The sequence below is a fragment of the Oryx dammah genome, unplaced genomic scaffold (assembly GCF_014754425.2).
Source record: "Oryx dammah isolate SB20612 unplaced genomic scaffold, SCBI_Odam_1.1 HiC_scaffold_25, whole genome shotgun sequence".
NCBI classification, from domain to species: Eukaryota; Metazoa; Chordata; class Mammalia; order Artiodactyla; family Bovidae; genus Oryx; species Oryx dammah.
In genome coordinates, this window is record NW_024070209.1 from 104,676,797 (window position 1) to 104,690,005 (window position 13,209).

General features: G+C 68.3%; 2 protein-coding genes across 2 annotated transcripts; one reads left to right on the forward strand and one right to left on the reverse strand.

Annotated features, from left to right (window-relative positions):
• The first annotated feature begins 1,386 nt into the window (after nucleotides 1-1,386).
• Nucleotides 1,387-8,889, forward strand: MAMDC4 (MAM domain containing 4). Its single transcript, XM_040225640.1, has 25 exons — nucleotides 1,387-1,800; nucleotides 1,873-2,046; nucleotides 2,126-2,251; nucleotides 2,411-2,541; nucleotides 2,617-2,701; nucleotides 2,818-2,943; nucleotides 3,096-3,233; nucleotides 3,313-3,401; nucleotides 3,499-3,672; nucleotides 3,927-4,011; nucleotides 4,102-4,281; nucleotides 4,378-4,503; nucleotides 4,618-4,749; nucleotides 5,317-5,433; nucleotides 5,552-5,686; nucleotides 5,825-5,961; nucleotides 6,029-6,236; nucleotides 6,323-6,460; nucleotides 6,586-6,704; nucleotides 6,784-6,874; nucleotides 7,015-7,161; nucleotides 7,304-7,650; nucleotides 7,735-7,843; nucleotides 8,324-8,496; nucleotides 8,606-8,889. The coding sequence occupies exons 1-25, from the start codon at nucleotides 1,602-1,604 to the stop codon at nucleotides 8,645-8,647; spliced, it is 3,528 nt and encodes a 1,175-aa protein (XP_040081574.1). The 5' UTR covers nucleotides 1,387-1,601; the 3' UTR covers nucleotides 8,648-8,889.
• A 771-nt stretch (nucleotides 8,890-9,660) lies between these two features.
• Nucleotides 9,661-13,209, reverse strand: EDF1 (endothelial differentiation related factor 1). The gene is made up of 5 exons (XM_040225628.1): nucleotides 13,020-13,209; nucleotides 11,320-11,371; nucleotides 10,858-11,018; nucleotides 10,501-10,594; nucleotides 9,661-10,089 (listed from the first exon to the last, which is right to left on the reverse strand). Exons 1-5 carry the CDS (start codon nucleotides 13,095-13,097, stop codon nucleotides 10,028-10,030), a joined length of 447 nt encoding a protein of 148 aa, XP_040081562.1. The 5' UTR covers nucleotides 13,098-13,209; the 3' UTR covers nucleotides 9,661-10,027.

Sequence of the window (13,209 nt, forward strand, 5' to 3'; positions counted from 1 at the left end):
CTCAGCCCTTTGGGGTCTGATAAGGGGGCCCTGGCCGCTGCCCCCATTTATGGCCTGATTGCTTCTCCATGCCCCTGCTGTCCCCACAGTCATCTGGGAAGAGGCCTGACAAGCCGTTACGCAAGGAGCTAGGGCCAAGTCCCTCCAGCCTGCGGAGGCGGGAGCCCCTCCCGGTATGGGGAGGGCACCAGCAACCCCCACCTTGGCCACTGCTGACTGAGGTCACGAGTAGGGTGGTCTGTGGCCCCTCGACTCCAGAATCGGGGCCGCTGCCTCAGGCTCCTGCTTCAAGTAAACCGGGTATCAGGCGTGGAGCCCCTCTCCCAGGACCCTTCTCCTGGCACTGTGGGGAGCAGAGGCCTCCATCACGCTGCACCCACCTCCTCTGGACTCCAGGGCCCTCTCAGGAGCCTCTCCACACAGGCGCCATCATTGCGCTTTTAAAGATGAGGAAACAGGCTCAGGTTAGACAAGCTCCCAAGGCCGGACGATGATGAACTGGGCAGCGCCTGGCTCCAGGTCCTCCGCTGAGGTCAGTGCCTCGAGGCCCAGAGCCCCTCAGCTCCTCTGGACCCTGTGCCTGGCTGCGCCCAGCCCACACCACACGGCTCAGACACTTGTTGACGAGAAAACAGTCATCGTTTTTAAGTGAGCAAGTGAAGAGGAGCCCACAGGCTGAGTTATGGGGAGGGACGACATCCCTGGTTGCCAGGGTTGCCCCCTCCCCATGCAGGGAACTCAAGCCAGGTGCACGGTTTGCACAAGCTGGGTTCCTGCCCAGCTGAGTTGAACTCTGCAGGACCAGGGCCCCCAGGAGGAGCAGCTGAGGCCTGTGCCACTCGGCGCTGTCTCCAGCGGGGCCTCCACCAGACGGCTGGGCAGCAGCGGGCACCACGGCTGAGGCCCGACCTTTGGCCTAAAGGAGGCCAGGCAGGTGGGAGCCCCCCGGGCTGGGGCCTCTCCTCCTGGATGCACTTACAGCCAGGTGATCATCCTTGTCAGCACGGGATGGGGCCAGCGGTGCAGATACAAGGGCTGAGCCAGGCCCGCTGCAGATACAGAAAGGGCTGAGCCAGGCCCGCGGTCAGAGCAGAGTCGGCCTGTGGCACCTCGGGCTGACAGCCAGGCAGAGTCCCCACCAGGCTGGCCAGGGCACACAGCACCCCAGGCCTCTGCCTTGGGCCTGACCATGCCGCTGTGCGGCCACATTCTGCCCGCAGTGGTCATGCTCCTGGGTGAGTCGCCGCGCCCGGCTCCTGAAGCAGGAATGTCCGGGGGCCTGGCTGCTGGGTCTGCAGGGAAGGAGGGACGTGGGCCTGGGGACGGCCTCGCTGGGGTAGGGATCCAAGTCCAGCCCGCGCTGGGTGCAGGCTCGGGGGCCTGGGCCGCAGCCCCTCCTGAGTCGCGCTGGGCTCCGGTCCTGCCCGGGGAGGGACCCGCGTCGGGGATGCTTGGCCCCTCGCACACCCAGGCACCCCATCCTGACAGCCAGCCTCTCCAGGGCCGGACATGCCCTCCTGGGCCCTGACAGGGACCCCCGGGGGCAGTTCTCCGTGGGTTTCTGGCCCCCTCCCTGCATAGCTTCTTGGCCCGGTGCCCAAATGTCCCAGGACGCCCGACTCTTAGGGGTCTCTGGGCTGGGGAACAGCGGGGCCTCCCTACCCCTGGCCACCTGGCTGTCTCTGCTGGCAGCAGGGTCCCCCGGCTGGGCCTGGGTCCCCAACCACTGCAGGGCCCCCCGGGAGGCCGTGTGCAACTTTGTGTGTGACTGCAGAGGCTGCCCCGACGAGGCGCAGTGCGGTGAGCCGGGGCCAGGGGGCAGCAGCGGGGCCCGCCCTCGCAGCCGCCCCGCCTGACCCCCTGCCCTCTCAGGTTACCACGGGGTCTCGCCCAGCCCGGGCACCCCCTTCACCTGTGACTTCGAGCGGGACTCCTGCGGCTGGCAGGACATCAGCACCGCCGGCTACCGCTGGCTCCGAGACCGCGCAGGGGCCTCGCCGCAGGGGCCGCGGCTGCGCGTGGACCACACTCTGGGTACTGACCTCGGTGAGGCCCGGGCGGGGCTCCACGCTGTCCCCAGCCCCCTGTGCCTCCCGCCCCGTCTCCTGACCTCTCGGCTGACCAGGCTGGTACGTGGCAGTCGGCACACACCGCGGGAGGGAGACGGCCACTGCGGCCCTGCGCTCCTCTGTCCTGCACGAGGCTGCCCCCACCTGCGAGCTCAGGCTCTGGTACCACGCGGCCTCAGGAGGTGCGCACCCCGTACCCTGCGACCCAAGCCAGGTGGCCTGAGACGAGGGGCGCAGAGATGGGAAGGCGCCCCCAGGGTGGGCAGGGGTCCTGGGGTGGGCACAGCCACGGGCCTGGGGGAGGCCTGGGGCCTGAGCTGCCCCCGGACCGCTCACTGCAGATGTGGCTGAGCTGCGGCTGGAGCTGACCCATGGTGCAGAGACGCTGACCCTGTGGCGGAGCACAGGGCCCTGGGGCCCAGACTGGCAGGAGCTGGTGGTGCCCACTGGCCGCATCCAGGGCGCCTTCAGGGTGAGATGGGCCCTCTGGACAGTGGGGACGGCGGGGAGGGTCTGGGCCCTGACTTAGGGACCTCACTCTCTCCAGGTGACCTTCTCTGCCACACGAAATGCCACCCACAGGGGCGCCGTGGCCTTGGACGACGTGGCCTTCTGGCGCTGCGGGCTGCCCAGTAAGGTCCCCCGGCTATGGGCCCACTCCTGGAGCGGGGAGGGGGTCAGCAGGGGGCCCTGGTCAGTGGCCCCGCCCAGGAACTTGGGGCAGGTGATGGGTTAACCCTGCCCCCAGCCTCCCAGGCGCGCTGCCCCTTGGGGCACCACCACTGCCGGAACGAGGCTTGTGTGGAGCACCGCCAGCTGTGCGACGGGGAGGACGACTGTGGGGACCGCTCGGACGAGGACGCGGCCCTCTGCGGTGAGTGGGACGGGGGGCTGGCCTTTGGCACCATCCCTTGGGGGCTGAGACAGCTGATGTCCGCCGGAGCTGGGGCCCTGAGCACAGGCCTGGGCGGCGGGGGGGCCAGGCAGGAGGCCCCGCGCAACAGCCGGAGCCCCCTCGCCCCCCAGGACACTATGTAGCCACCGATTTTGAGATGGGCCTCGGCCTGTGGAACCACTCAGAGGGCTGGACCCGGAACCACAGTGCCGGCGGCCCCGGGCTCCCCGCCTGGCCACGCGGTGACCATACGTGGAACAGCGCACAGGGTGAGGCCCCAGGGACCCCTGCCCCGCCCCGGACCCCCGCCCCACCAGCCGCCCCAGCCCACGCCTGCCATCTCCCCAGGCTCCTTCCTCGCGTCCATGGCCGAGCCCAGCGCCCCAGCGGTCCTCTCCAGCCCCAAGTTCCAAGCCTCAGCCCCCCACAACTGCTCGGTGAGTGGGTGGGAGTCGCAGGGCACGGCCCTGCCTGCCCCAGCCCTGCCTGCCCCGGCCCTGCGGCTCTCTGCTGACTGTGCTCGGCCCCTCCCAGCTCGTCTTCTATCACTACCTGCACGGGTCAGAGGCCGGCTGCCTCCAGGTGTTCCTGCAGACGGCGAGCCCTGCGGCCCCCCAGACCCCCATCCTGCTGCGCAGGCGCCACGGGGAGCTGGGGGCAGCCTGGGTCCGAGACCGTGTTGACATCCAGAGCAGGCACCCCTTTCGGGTGAGGCTGGCGAGGGCAGCATCGTGCGGGGAGGGCCGGGGCCCCTCAGGGAGCCCCATGTGGGCCCCTCCACCGTCTCAGGAGGAGGGCAGGCCAGAGGACGGGAGGGCTCCCTGCAGAGATGCCCCCTGAAGGGCTGGGTGTCCAGCAAGAGCCAAGGATGAGGTGTGGATTCTGGGGAGAGGATTCGGGGGCAGACCGGCCTGGGGATCACAGCAGGGTGCTGGGGCGCCCCCGACCCCGTCTGTCCCCAGATCCTCTTGGCTGGGCAGACCGGCCCAGGGGGCGTCGTGGGCCTGGACGACCTCATCCTGTCTGACCATTGCAAGCCAGTCCCAGGTGAGCCTGCTGGGCGCCCCCCCACCCCCGTCCCACCCCGGGGGAAGCACAGCCCCTGCCAGCCCACCTGACCCCCGCGCCGGCCCACAGAGCTGGCCAGTCCACCTCCAGGGTGCTGGGCCCCAGGCCCCTGGCCCCAGCCATCCAGCCTGCGGCCTCAGAGCTTCTGCGAGCCCGGACACTTTTTCTGTGGGGACCTGTGTGTCCCCCCCGAGCAGCTGTGTGACTTCCAGCAGCAGTGCCCAGGGGCCGAGGATGAGCAGCAGTGCGGTGAGCGGGCCAGGGGCCTCCCCTCCCTTCCCCCAGCCTCCCCTCTGGGAGTGGCTGGCGAGGCCTCAGGCCCATCCGTGCCCCCTGCTCTTGCAGGCACCACAGACTTCGAGTCACCCTCAGGCGGGGGCTGGGAAGACGCCAGTGTGGGGCGGCTGCAGTGGGTGCGCCTCCCGGCCCTGGACAGAGGGGGGCCCGGCCTGGATGCCAGCGGGGCTGCTGGTGAGGCTCGCCCGGGATGGCCTGAGGCCTGCCTTCCAGCTGCGCCCTCTCCCTAGGGAGGGCGCTGGGTCGGGGTCCCTGGGAGGAACCGGCTCTGAGGCCTGCTCTCCCCAGGGCACTTCCTGGCCGTGCAGAGGGCCTGGGGGCAGCTGGCTGAGGAGGCCCGGGTGCTCACACCCACCCTCGGCCCCTCGGGCCCCCGCTGCGAGCTCCGCCTGGTTTACTATCTTCAGAGTCATTCCCAAGGTACCACCATCGCTTTGCACCCTCTGCCCCGTCCTGGGGTGGGGAGTCAGAGCCCCCGGGCGAGGGACAGGGGCAGGACGGGCCGCCCACAGTGACCCCTCGCCAGGCTTCCTGGAGCTGGTCGTGGTGGAGGGCAGCCGCCGCGAGCTGGTGTGGCAGGCCCTGGGCAGCACTGCTGGGGGCTGGAAGGTGGACAGGGTCCTTCTCGGGGCTCGCCGCCGGCCGTTCCGGGTGAGGAGAGCGGCCTGGGGCGGAGAGGGGCCCCCGAGAGGCCAGCCCTGGCTGACAGCCTCCTCCCTCGTGCCCCATGAAGCTGGAGTTGGTCGGGCTGGTGGACGTGGACGGCCCCGGGCAGCAGGGCGCAGGGGTGGACGACGTGACCCTGATGGGCTGCAGCCCCACAGCAGCCACTGAGGAAGACTCAGGTGCTTCCCCCGGGTGCTTGGCTCCCCACCCAGGCCTCCTCCAGGGGCCCCCAGGAGCCCCCCTCCAGGAGCCAGTCTCCCCCAGCCTCTCGGTACTCGGGAGGGGTGTCGGGGGTGCTGACCCGCCTCTGCCCGCCCCCAGAGGTCTCCTGTAACTTTGAGCGGGGGGCCTGCGGCTGGCACACCGGCCACCTCACAGATGCCCACTGGCACCGGGTGGAGAGCCGTGGCCCAAGGTACGACCACACCACGGGCCAAGGTAAGGCGGGGTGCCCGGGGGGCGGCTGCTAGACCTCAACTCCCAGGGGCAGAGGGGAGTGCAGGGCTGAGCCCCTGCAGCCTGGGGCCCCGCAACCCAGCCCCTTGTGCCCCCACAGGCCACTTCATGCTCCTGGACCCCACGGATCCCCCAGCCCGGGGCCCTGCTGCCCACCTGCTCACTCAGCCCCGGGCGCCCTCAGCCCCTCAGGAGTGCCTCTCCTTCTGGTTCCACCTCTTCGGGCCCCAAATCGGTGAGGTCCGCAGCTGGGCAGGGCCTCAGGGAAGCCTCACAGGGGCCCCGAGTCCTGCCTCTTGCTCCCTCAGGGGTCCTGGGAGTGGATGAGAGGCAGGGGTTAAGGCCTCGTCCCCTCTCAACCCCCTGCCTCTAGGGACCCTGCGCCTGGCGATGAGGCGAGAAGGGGAGGCAGAAACTCACTTGTGGTCGCGGTCTGGCACCCATGGCAACCGCTGGCACGAAGCCTGGGCCACCCTCCACCACCAGCCGGACGCGGGCGCCAAGTACCAGGTGAGGCCCAGGGCGTGGGCGCGGTGGGTGAGGCGAGGCCAGCCACTAACCCCTCTCTGCCCCCCAGCTGCTGTTTGAGGGCCTCCGGGACGGGTACCACGGCAGCATGGCGCTGGACGACGTGACCCTGCGACCCGGGCCCTGCTGGGCCCCCAGGCGCTGCTCCTTCGAGGACTCGGCCTGTGGCTTCTCCGTGGGGGGCCGGGGCCTCTGGACACGCCAGGCCAACGCCTCGTGGGGCCCCCATGCTGACCACACCACGGAGACAGCTCAGGGTGCCCGCTGGGGTGGGGCAGTGGGCAGACAGGTGGGGCGGGGAGAGCGGGGTGGCGGCCGGCGGGCTGACCCTGCCACCCCCCAGGGCACTACATGGCCGTGGACACGAGCCCGCAGGCCCTGCCCCGTGGCCACACGGCCTTGCTGACCTCGGAGGAGCAGCGGCCCCTGGGGCAGCCCACGTGCCTGACCTTCTGGTACCACCTGAGCCCCCGGAACCCAGGTGAGGGGTTGCTGGGAGCCGGGGCCGTGGGGTCCCCTCAGGAGGCCCTTGGGAGCCCCCCCGCCACCGCAGGGCCCGAGCTGGCAGCCCCCGCCGCACTGACGGGGCTAGCTGCTCGGCGGCAGGCACTCTGAGGGTCCACGTGGAGGAGGCCGGCAGGCAGCAAGTATTCAGCGTCAGCTCCCGTGGAGGGGCCACCTGGCGCCTGGGTAGCGTGGACCTGCAGGCCGGGCAGGCCTGGAGGGTAAGCGGAGCGGGGGCCCTCCTCACCCCAAGGGCTGTCCAGGGCACAGCAGGCACAACCTCTGCCCGGTGCCCCCCAGGTGGTGTTCGAGGCGGTGGCCGCTGGTGTGGAGCGCTCCTACATGGCTCTGGACGACCTGCTCCTCCAGGACGGGCCCTGCCCCCTCCCAGGTGGGCGTCCATGGCCCGGCTCCTGGTGGGCCCAGCTCCCTGCCACCCTACAACGCCTGGCCTGACTGCCACGCCCCACGGCAGTGGTGCCCCAGGGGTGGAGGGCGCGGGGCAGCACCCTCACAGCCAGCCCCCTGCAGCTTCCTGTGACTTCGAGGCTGGTCTGTGTGGCTGGACCCACGTGCCCCGGCCCGGCCTGGGCGGGTACAGCTGGGACTGGAGCAGCGGAGCCTCGCCCTCCCGCTACCCGCAGCCCCCCGTGGACCACACCTTGGGCACAGAGGCAGGTGGGTCCGAGGTGGGAAGGGGCCCCAGAGCCACGCACGCCTCACCCCAGCCTGGCCTGCCCGGCGCCCAGCGGGGTCGGAGGCCGCAGGTCGGGGGGCCAGCTCCATCAGGTCTGCTAGGCAGCCCCCTTCTCATTCCCAGGCCACTTTGCCCTCTTTGAGACCAGTGTGCTGGGCCCGGGGGGCCGAGCGGCCGGGCTCATCAGCCAGCCTCTGCCCCCCACCGCGGCCTCTTGCCTGCGGTTCTGGTACCACATGGGCTTCCCTGAGCACTTCTGTGAGTGGGCCAGGGCCCCGGGGTGGGGCGGGGGGCACGGGGGCTGCCCCACTCTGCCTGACCATCCTGACACCCTGCTCCTAGACCAGGGCGAGCTGAGGGTCGTCCTGAGCAGTGCGCAGGGGCAGCTGGCCGTGTGGGGCGTGGGTGGGCGCCGCCGGCACCAGTGGCTGGAGGGCCAGGTGGACGTGGTCAGCGCCGCAGAGTTCCAGGTGAGGTGGGCGCGCCGACCCGGGAGCCTTCGGGCAGCTCTGGCCCCCTCCCCGGCCCACACAGCCTCCTCTCCCTCCCGTCAGATTATGTTTGAAGCCACGCTGGGCGGCCAGCCGGCCTTGGGGCCCATCGCCCTGGACGACGTTGAGTATCTGGCTGGGCAGCGGTGCCAGCTGCCCACACCCAGCCAGGGTAAGCCCTGCCCAGCGGGCCGGCTCTGCTCCAGGGCAGGGCCTCTGCCGGCCCCAAGGGCGGGGGTGGGGGGATCACGCCCTCGCCTGAGGGACCAGGAGAGCCACAGGCCCGCTGCCCTAGCTGCAGGGCCCCAGCCCAGGGCCGAGCCGTCCTGGGTCCCCAGGCCCCCGGGAGCGGGGTGCCCCGGCCCCTGCCCACGAGGCGCCAGCTCCCAGTCAGGCCGAGACCGTGGGGCCCTCCTGCTGAGGCACGTGCCGGTGGCTGACCTCACAATAAGGGGGCGTCCAGCCTGGCGCCACGACCCCTGGGTCTGCAGCCCCCTGCCCGCCAGGGCCCAGCCTCAGCCCGTGACCGGTGACTTCAGAGGGGACCGGGAAACCCCAGGCCATGGGGACGGCCATGCCAGGCACCCTCCTCGAGCCTGGGTGGGGCTGAGATGAGACTGGGATTCCGGGTCACGTGCCCTGCGGCCCACAGGGGGCGGGGCGGCGGCCCCAGCGGTGCTGGCCGCAGTCGGTGGCGCCCTCCTCCTCCTCGTGCTGCTGCTGCTGGGCGTCGCAGGCCGGCGCTGGCTGCAGAAGGGGGGCTGCCCCTCCCGGGGCGAGGTGGACGCTGTGGCCCCCGGCTTCGACAACATTCTCTTCAGTGCGGTAGGAGCCCTGGGTGGGGGTGGAGGGCAGGAGCCGGGGGTCGCTGTGTGTCGGGCCTGATGGTGCATGGGGGCCCCAGGGGTCGCTAAGCTCCTCCCCTTCCCCCTAGGACCGCGTCACCCTGCCAGCATCAGTCACCGACGACCAGTAGACCACCCAGAGAAGACGTCAGCCCCTCACACGAGCTCACCCACCACCGGGACCCTGGCCCAGGGACCAACACCCACCGCCCCCCAATACATTGAGACCCTGCGTCCATCACCCTCACAAGGGCTGTACCCACAGACCCAAGTGCAGTCCTTACCCCAGCAATAAATGCCCCAGCCCACAAGGGACACCACCCTGCCGGCAGGGGTCTGCCCGTCAGCAAGAAGGGCAGTTCCCCAGACCCGATCCAACCTACCTGAGAGGACATGCTTGGGGGCCCCTCCCGTGGGCCTCAGCGGCTCAGGAGACAGCCATGGGCCGAGGCACCTGGAGGCAGGTGCAGTGGGGCCCCAGCCCAGGCCAGAGGGACCCCCCGCAGGGCCCCACCTCACTGGGTGATTCCGTATCTGATGAAGGAGGGAAAACCCCACAGGCTCAGGCAACAGACAGTAGCAGACACTCGTCAGGGTCCACGGGGGCACGGAGCTGGACTGGCGGGGGGGTGCTCTAATCTGTCCAGAGTCCCAAAGGCCCCCAAGTCCACCCTTCCCCGGTCAAAATCCCTACCCACAAGCCACCCTCACGTAATAAAACGGAGCAGAGTCTTTCTAACCCAGGGACAGTCCCCGGTCTGATCTTACACACAGGAGATTCAGACACCACCCACCCAAGTCTGCGGAGGACCCCAGGCTTGGCTGTCCTGGAGGGCACGACAGCCACCCCTGCACAGCCAGGTGCCCCCGCCAGCCCAGGTGGCGCCACCTTGCCACCCGAGCGCAAGGACGTGACTGGGGAGTTGGCACTAGGGGCACCAGGGTCTGATGCCCAGAGGCTGACCAATGCCCACTAACCGTCCAGCAGAGGGGACGCGAGACAGCCTGCAGAGGAACCGTCCCAGCCCCTCAGGTTCCCCGGCAGCGCCTCATGAAGACAGCGCTTTGCCGCACTGGGGGCCGGAGGGAGGGGGCACTGCAGGCGTGAGAGCGGAGAGTGGGGGGCAAGGATCCACCACCAGCAGGAAGGGCACAAACTTTATTAGCTTCTCTACGAGCCAGGCTGGACTTACAGCTCCTCTCCCAGACGGTGACCGCCCACCCCCCGCCAGCTCCCGGGAGCCATCCCCGCAGCAGGATGGAGCCCGGGGGAGAGGAAGGCAGTGTTCGCACCCCACTGAGGGCGGGGGGCAGGGAGGAAAAGATCAGAAGCAGACACTTTGCAAGGCTTTGTTTGTTAGTCAGACAGCAGGTACGAGGAGAGGGGTTCCCGGGTGGGGCTCCTGCCCGTGTTCCGCTCGGCCGCATGGAGAGAGCCGTGCTGGCGCCGGTGGTCGAGGGGACCAGCCGGACGAGATCAGCCGGGACGCACTGACTTCGAGGCTTTATGCTCATTTTGCCCTTGGCCCCTTCTCGATCGGCTTCCCAACGTCCTTTCCCCGGAGCTTCAGGCCTGAAAGAGCCAGCAGCCGCCACTGACCACTGCAGCTCCCACTCTGGACTTCAAGGCACGGGGCAGCTCCTCAGCCTCCGAACCCACCACCTCGCAGAGGGCAGCGCCCCCACTGTGCCTGGGGCCCTGGCTGCCTTCCTCTGGAGGGGGCAGGGAGCGCCATCCCGGCCCTGGGCTCTCACCCACCCCAGGACTAGTTCTCACGTCTGATTCTAAACAGCATGTGCCTGCCCCTCCTCGAGGGGAGAGGACGGCCCCTCCCAGGACCAGGCTTCCGCTCCGAGCCACGCTGCTGCCAATGCTGGGCCCCGGCATTCCTCGGGGCCTTCCCGCACCCTCCTCACCAACTGCAGCCAGGAGGGGTGGCCACCCTGCGCCTGGCCAGGCAGCAGAGGTCAGCAGGACACTTACCAATGGCTCTCTCGATCTTGCCCAGAACCTGGTTGTTGGGAATGGCCCGGCCACTCTCGTAGTCCGCAATGACTTGCGGCTTCTCGTTGATTTTCTAGGGAGAACGTTGTGTTTGCCCGTCAGCTCCAGGCGGTGGTGGGAGATGGACACAGCCAGGGGAGGGCCTCAGGCTCCGCGCGGCCACGTGCGGGCCCAGGGCCGGAGCAGATGCAGCTTGCCAAGTCACAGCTAACTCGTACGGCCCCTCAGAGGTCTCAGGGTTCCCAGGGCCAGAGCAAACTGAAGCCCCAAGTCACTGGGCGAGCAGGACCCACACCCCGCCTGCCTGGCCGCGGCCTGGAGGGCCCGCATGCTTACCGTGGCCAGGTCCTTCTGCGTCAGCCCCTTGCTCTGCCGGCCCTGCTGGATCACCTTGCCGACCTCCAGGGTCACCCGGTCATGGTGTAGCTCCTCGGTCTCCCGGTCCAGCTTAGCTGTGTTCTTGGTGATCGAGTGCTGCTTGTTCTGGCCAGCGGCCCCTGGACCATGCAAGGCAACAATCCCACAGGTGAGCCGGTTCGGAATGGAACCCGGCCCCACAGGCGCCCTGAGCCTGGAAGACAGGCTCAGCCAGGCCACCCAAAGTGGGGACACCCCACAGACCTAGGAGCACTGAGCCCAGGACTCCCAGCGACAGGAAGTGGGTGGGAGGAACCCCCTGACTCATGCCAACCACCGCTGCTCCAAGAGGACCCTCACACCCCCCAGCCCTGCAGCCACCCTAACACCCAGGGAAGCCGGACACTCCCCGGCCCCTCAAGTGGACACATGAGCACCTACATTTCTTAGAAGTCTCCACATCTTCTCCTCGTCTCTGAGCTGCTAAGATGGCCTAGAAAATTAGAAAGTGGTTTTTGGTCGAAATTAGCTTTCCGGTACCTGGCCAACACCAATTTAGGCTGCTGCTGCTGCTGCTGCTAAGTTGCTTCAGTCGTGTCCGACTCTGTGCGACCCCACAGATGGCAGGCAGCCCACCAGGCTCCCCCGTCCCTGGGATTCTCCAGGCAAGAACACTGGAGTGGGTTGCCATTTCCCTCTCCAATGCATGAAAGTGAAGTCGCTCAGTCAGGTCTGACTCTTAGCGACCCCATGGACTGCAGCCCACCAGGCTCCTCCGTCCATGGGATTTTCCAGGCAAGAGGACTGGAGTGGGCTGCCATTGTCTTCTCCGCAGTTTAGGCTACTGTCAGCCAACTGATAATGCCTCATGCTTTCGAGCCCTGGCAGCCAGGCTCTGAACTCACGCCCTGAAGCGCCCTGCTACATGCCTAGTACCTGATGTTTTTTTAAGGACCAACAAGCAAATGCTGGGTTTAAGCCAAAGCTTTGTCATACAAATCCCTCTACGTCCCACTGTCCAGGCAACTCTCAATAAACTTCTGCTCAAGAAAACAGAAAGAGCTCATGACTTTACTGTTGAAAAAGACGGGCAAGTGGGTCCTCTTAGAAACCCACACTTGAAATAGACTTCTCTACGAGACTCTCCTGCAAAAGCCAGAAGGAAGGTCAAATGAGGGACTGGTTTGGCCTTCCTCAGCCAAACTGGCTCCTAATAAAATACAGCACATCACACAAAGTCTGTAGCCCTCGCCCCAAACGCTGGCAAAGATAGCGCTGCCCCTTGATCCACAGGGCAGAGCACGAATGTAACGTCTTTCTTAAAGTCTCTGACACCTTAGAGACCGGGCTGTGGGGCATTCTAAGTGTGACATGTTCACAAACGTTTTCTAGAGCTGTTCACATGATTCCTAGCTTGTGGCTATTAAGGTTCCTTTGGAAAAAAAAAAAAGAGAGAGAGTGAACTTGGTTTTGAAAGGTCCTGGGCAGGTCGATGAAGGCTAGTCAGCAGGGCCAAAGCCAGCCGTGGCCCAGACCTGGCACCGTGTGTCTAACTAAGGCCAGCCCAAGGCTGCCGAGAGTAGAACCGAGTGGGGCTGGAGACTGAGCTGCCCTTCCCCACTTCCCTTACAGCGACTCACAGGGGAACCCGATGGATTCCCGGAGAACCGTCTGCCCCAAGCGCCCCTCAGGGCATGCCGGCTACTCTGGCAAGATGGGGCCACCAGGGCCACCAGCATGCTGAGTCCTAGGCCACTCAGCCCGGGGCCAGGGACTCCCTTCAGCCGGCAGTGTGCTTCAGTGGGCTCCGCGGACGGCCCCGGACTGGCCGGGCACCGGGCAGCCGACGGACGGGGGAAGAACACGCCGGGGCGGTGGTGCCCGCCACCCCTGCCCGCGTCCGATCGCTTCCCAGGGCCCGCCACTGACCGTCCTCGCTGACAGCCTCGGCCCGCTCCCCTCCTCCGCCCGGGCCCCGCAGTCCGTGTCCCGCGGGCCTACGTCACTGCCCGAAACCGCCAAGACGCCCCCGGCCCGCCCCCGGGCCCCTCTCTCCGTGCCCACCCGGTGCCCGATCCGGGCCGGGCCCACTGCCCGCCCCCGGCCGCCCCTGGGTCCCGAGGCCCGCGCCGCGCCCGCACCTGCTTGGACTTGGCCTGGGCGGCCGTGGGGCCCTTTTTGCGCAGCACCGTCACCGTGTCCCAGTCGCTCTCAGCCATGGCGGGGCGGGCAGGGAGGGCGGTCCGTCCGGCGGCTCCGCAGCAGCTGCTCGAGACCCGGCGACGCGACGTCCCCTCGTCGCTGGGCCGCTTCCGGCGCCCGCTGCAGGCC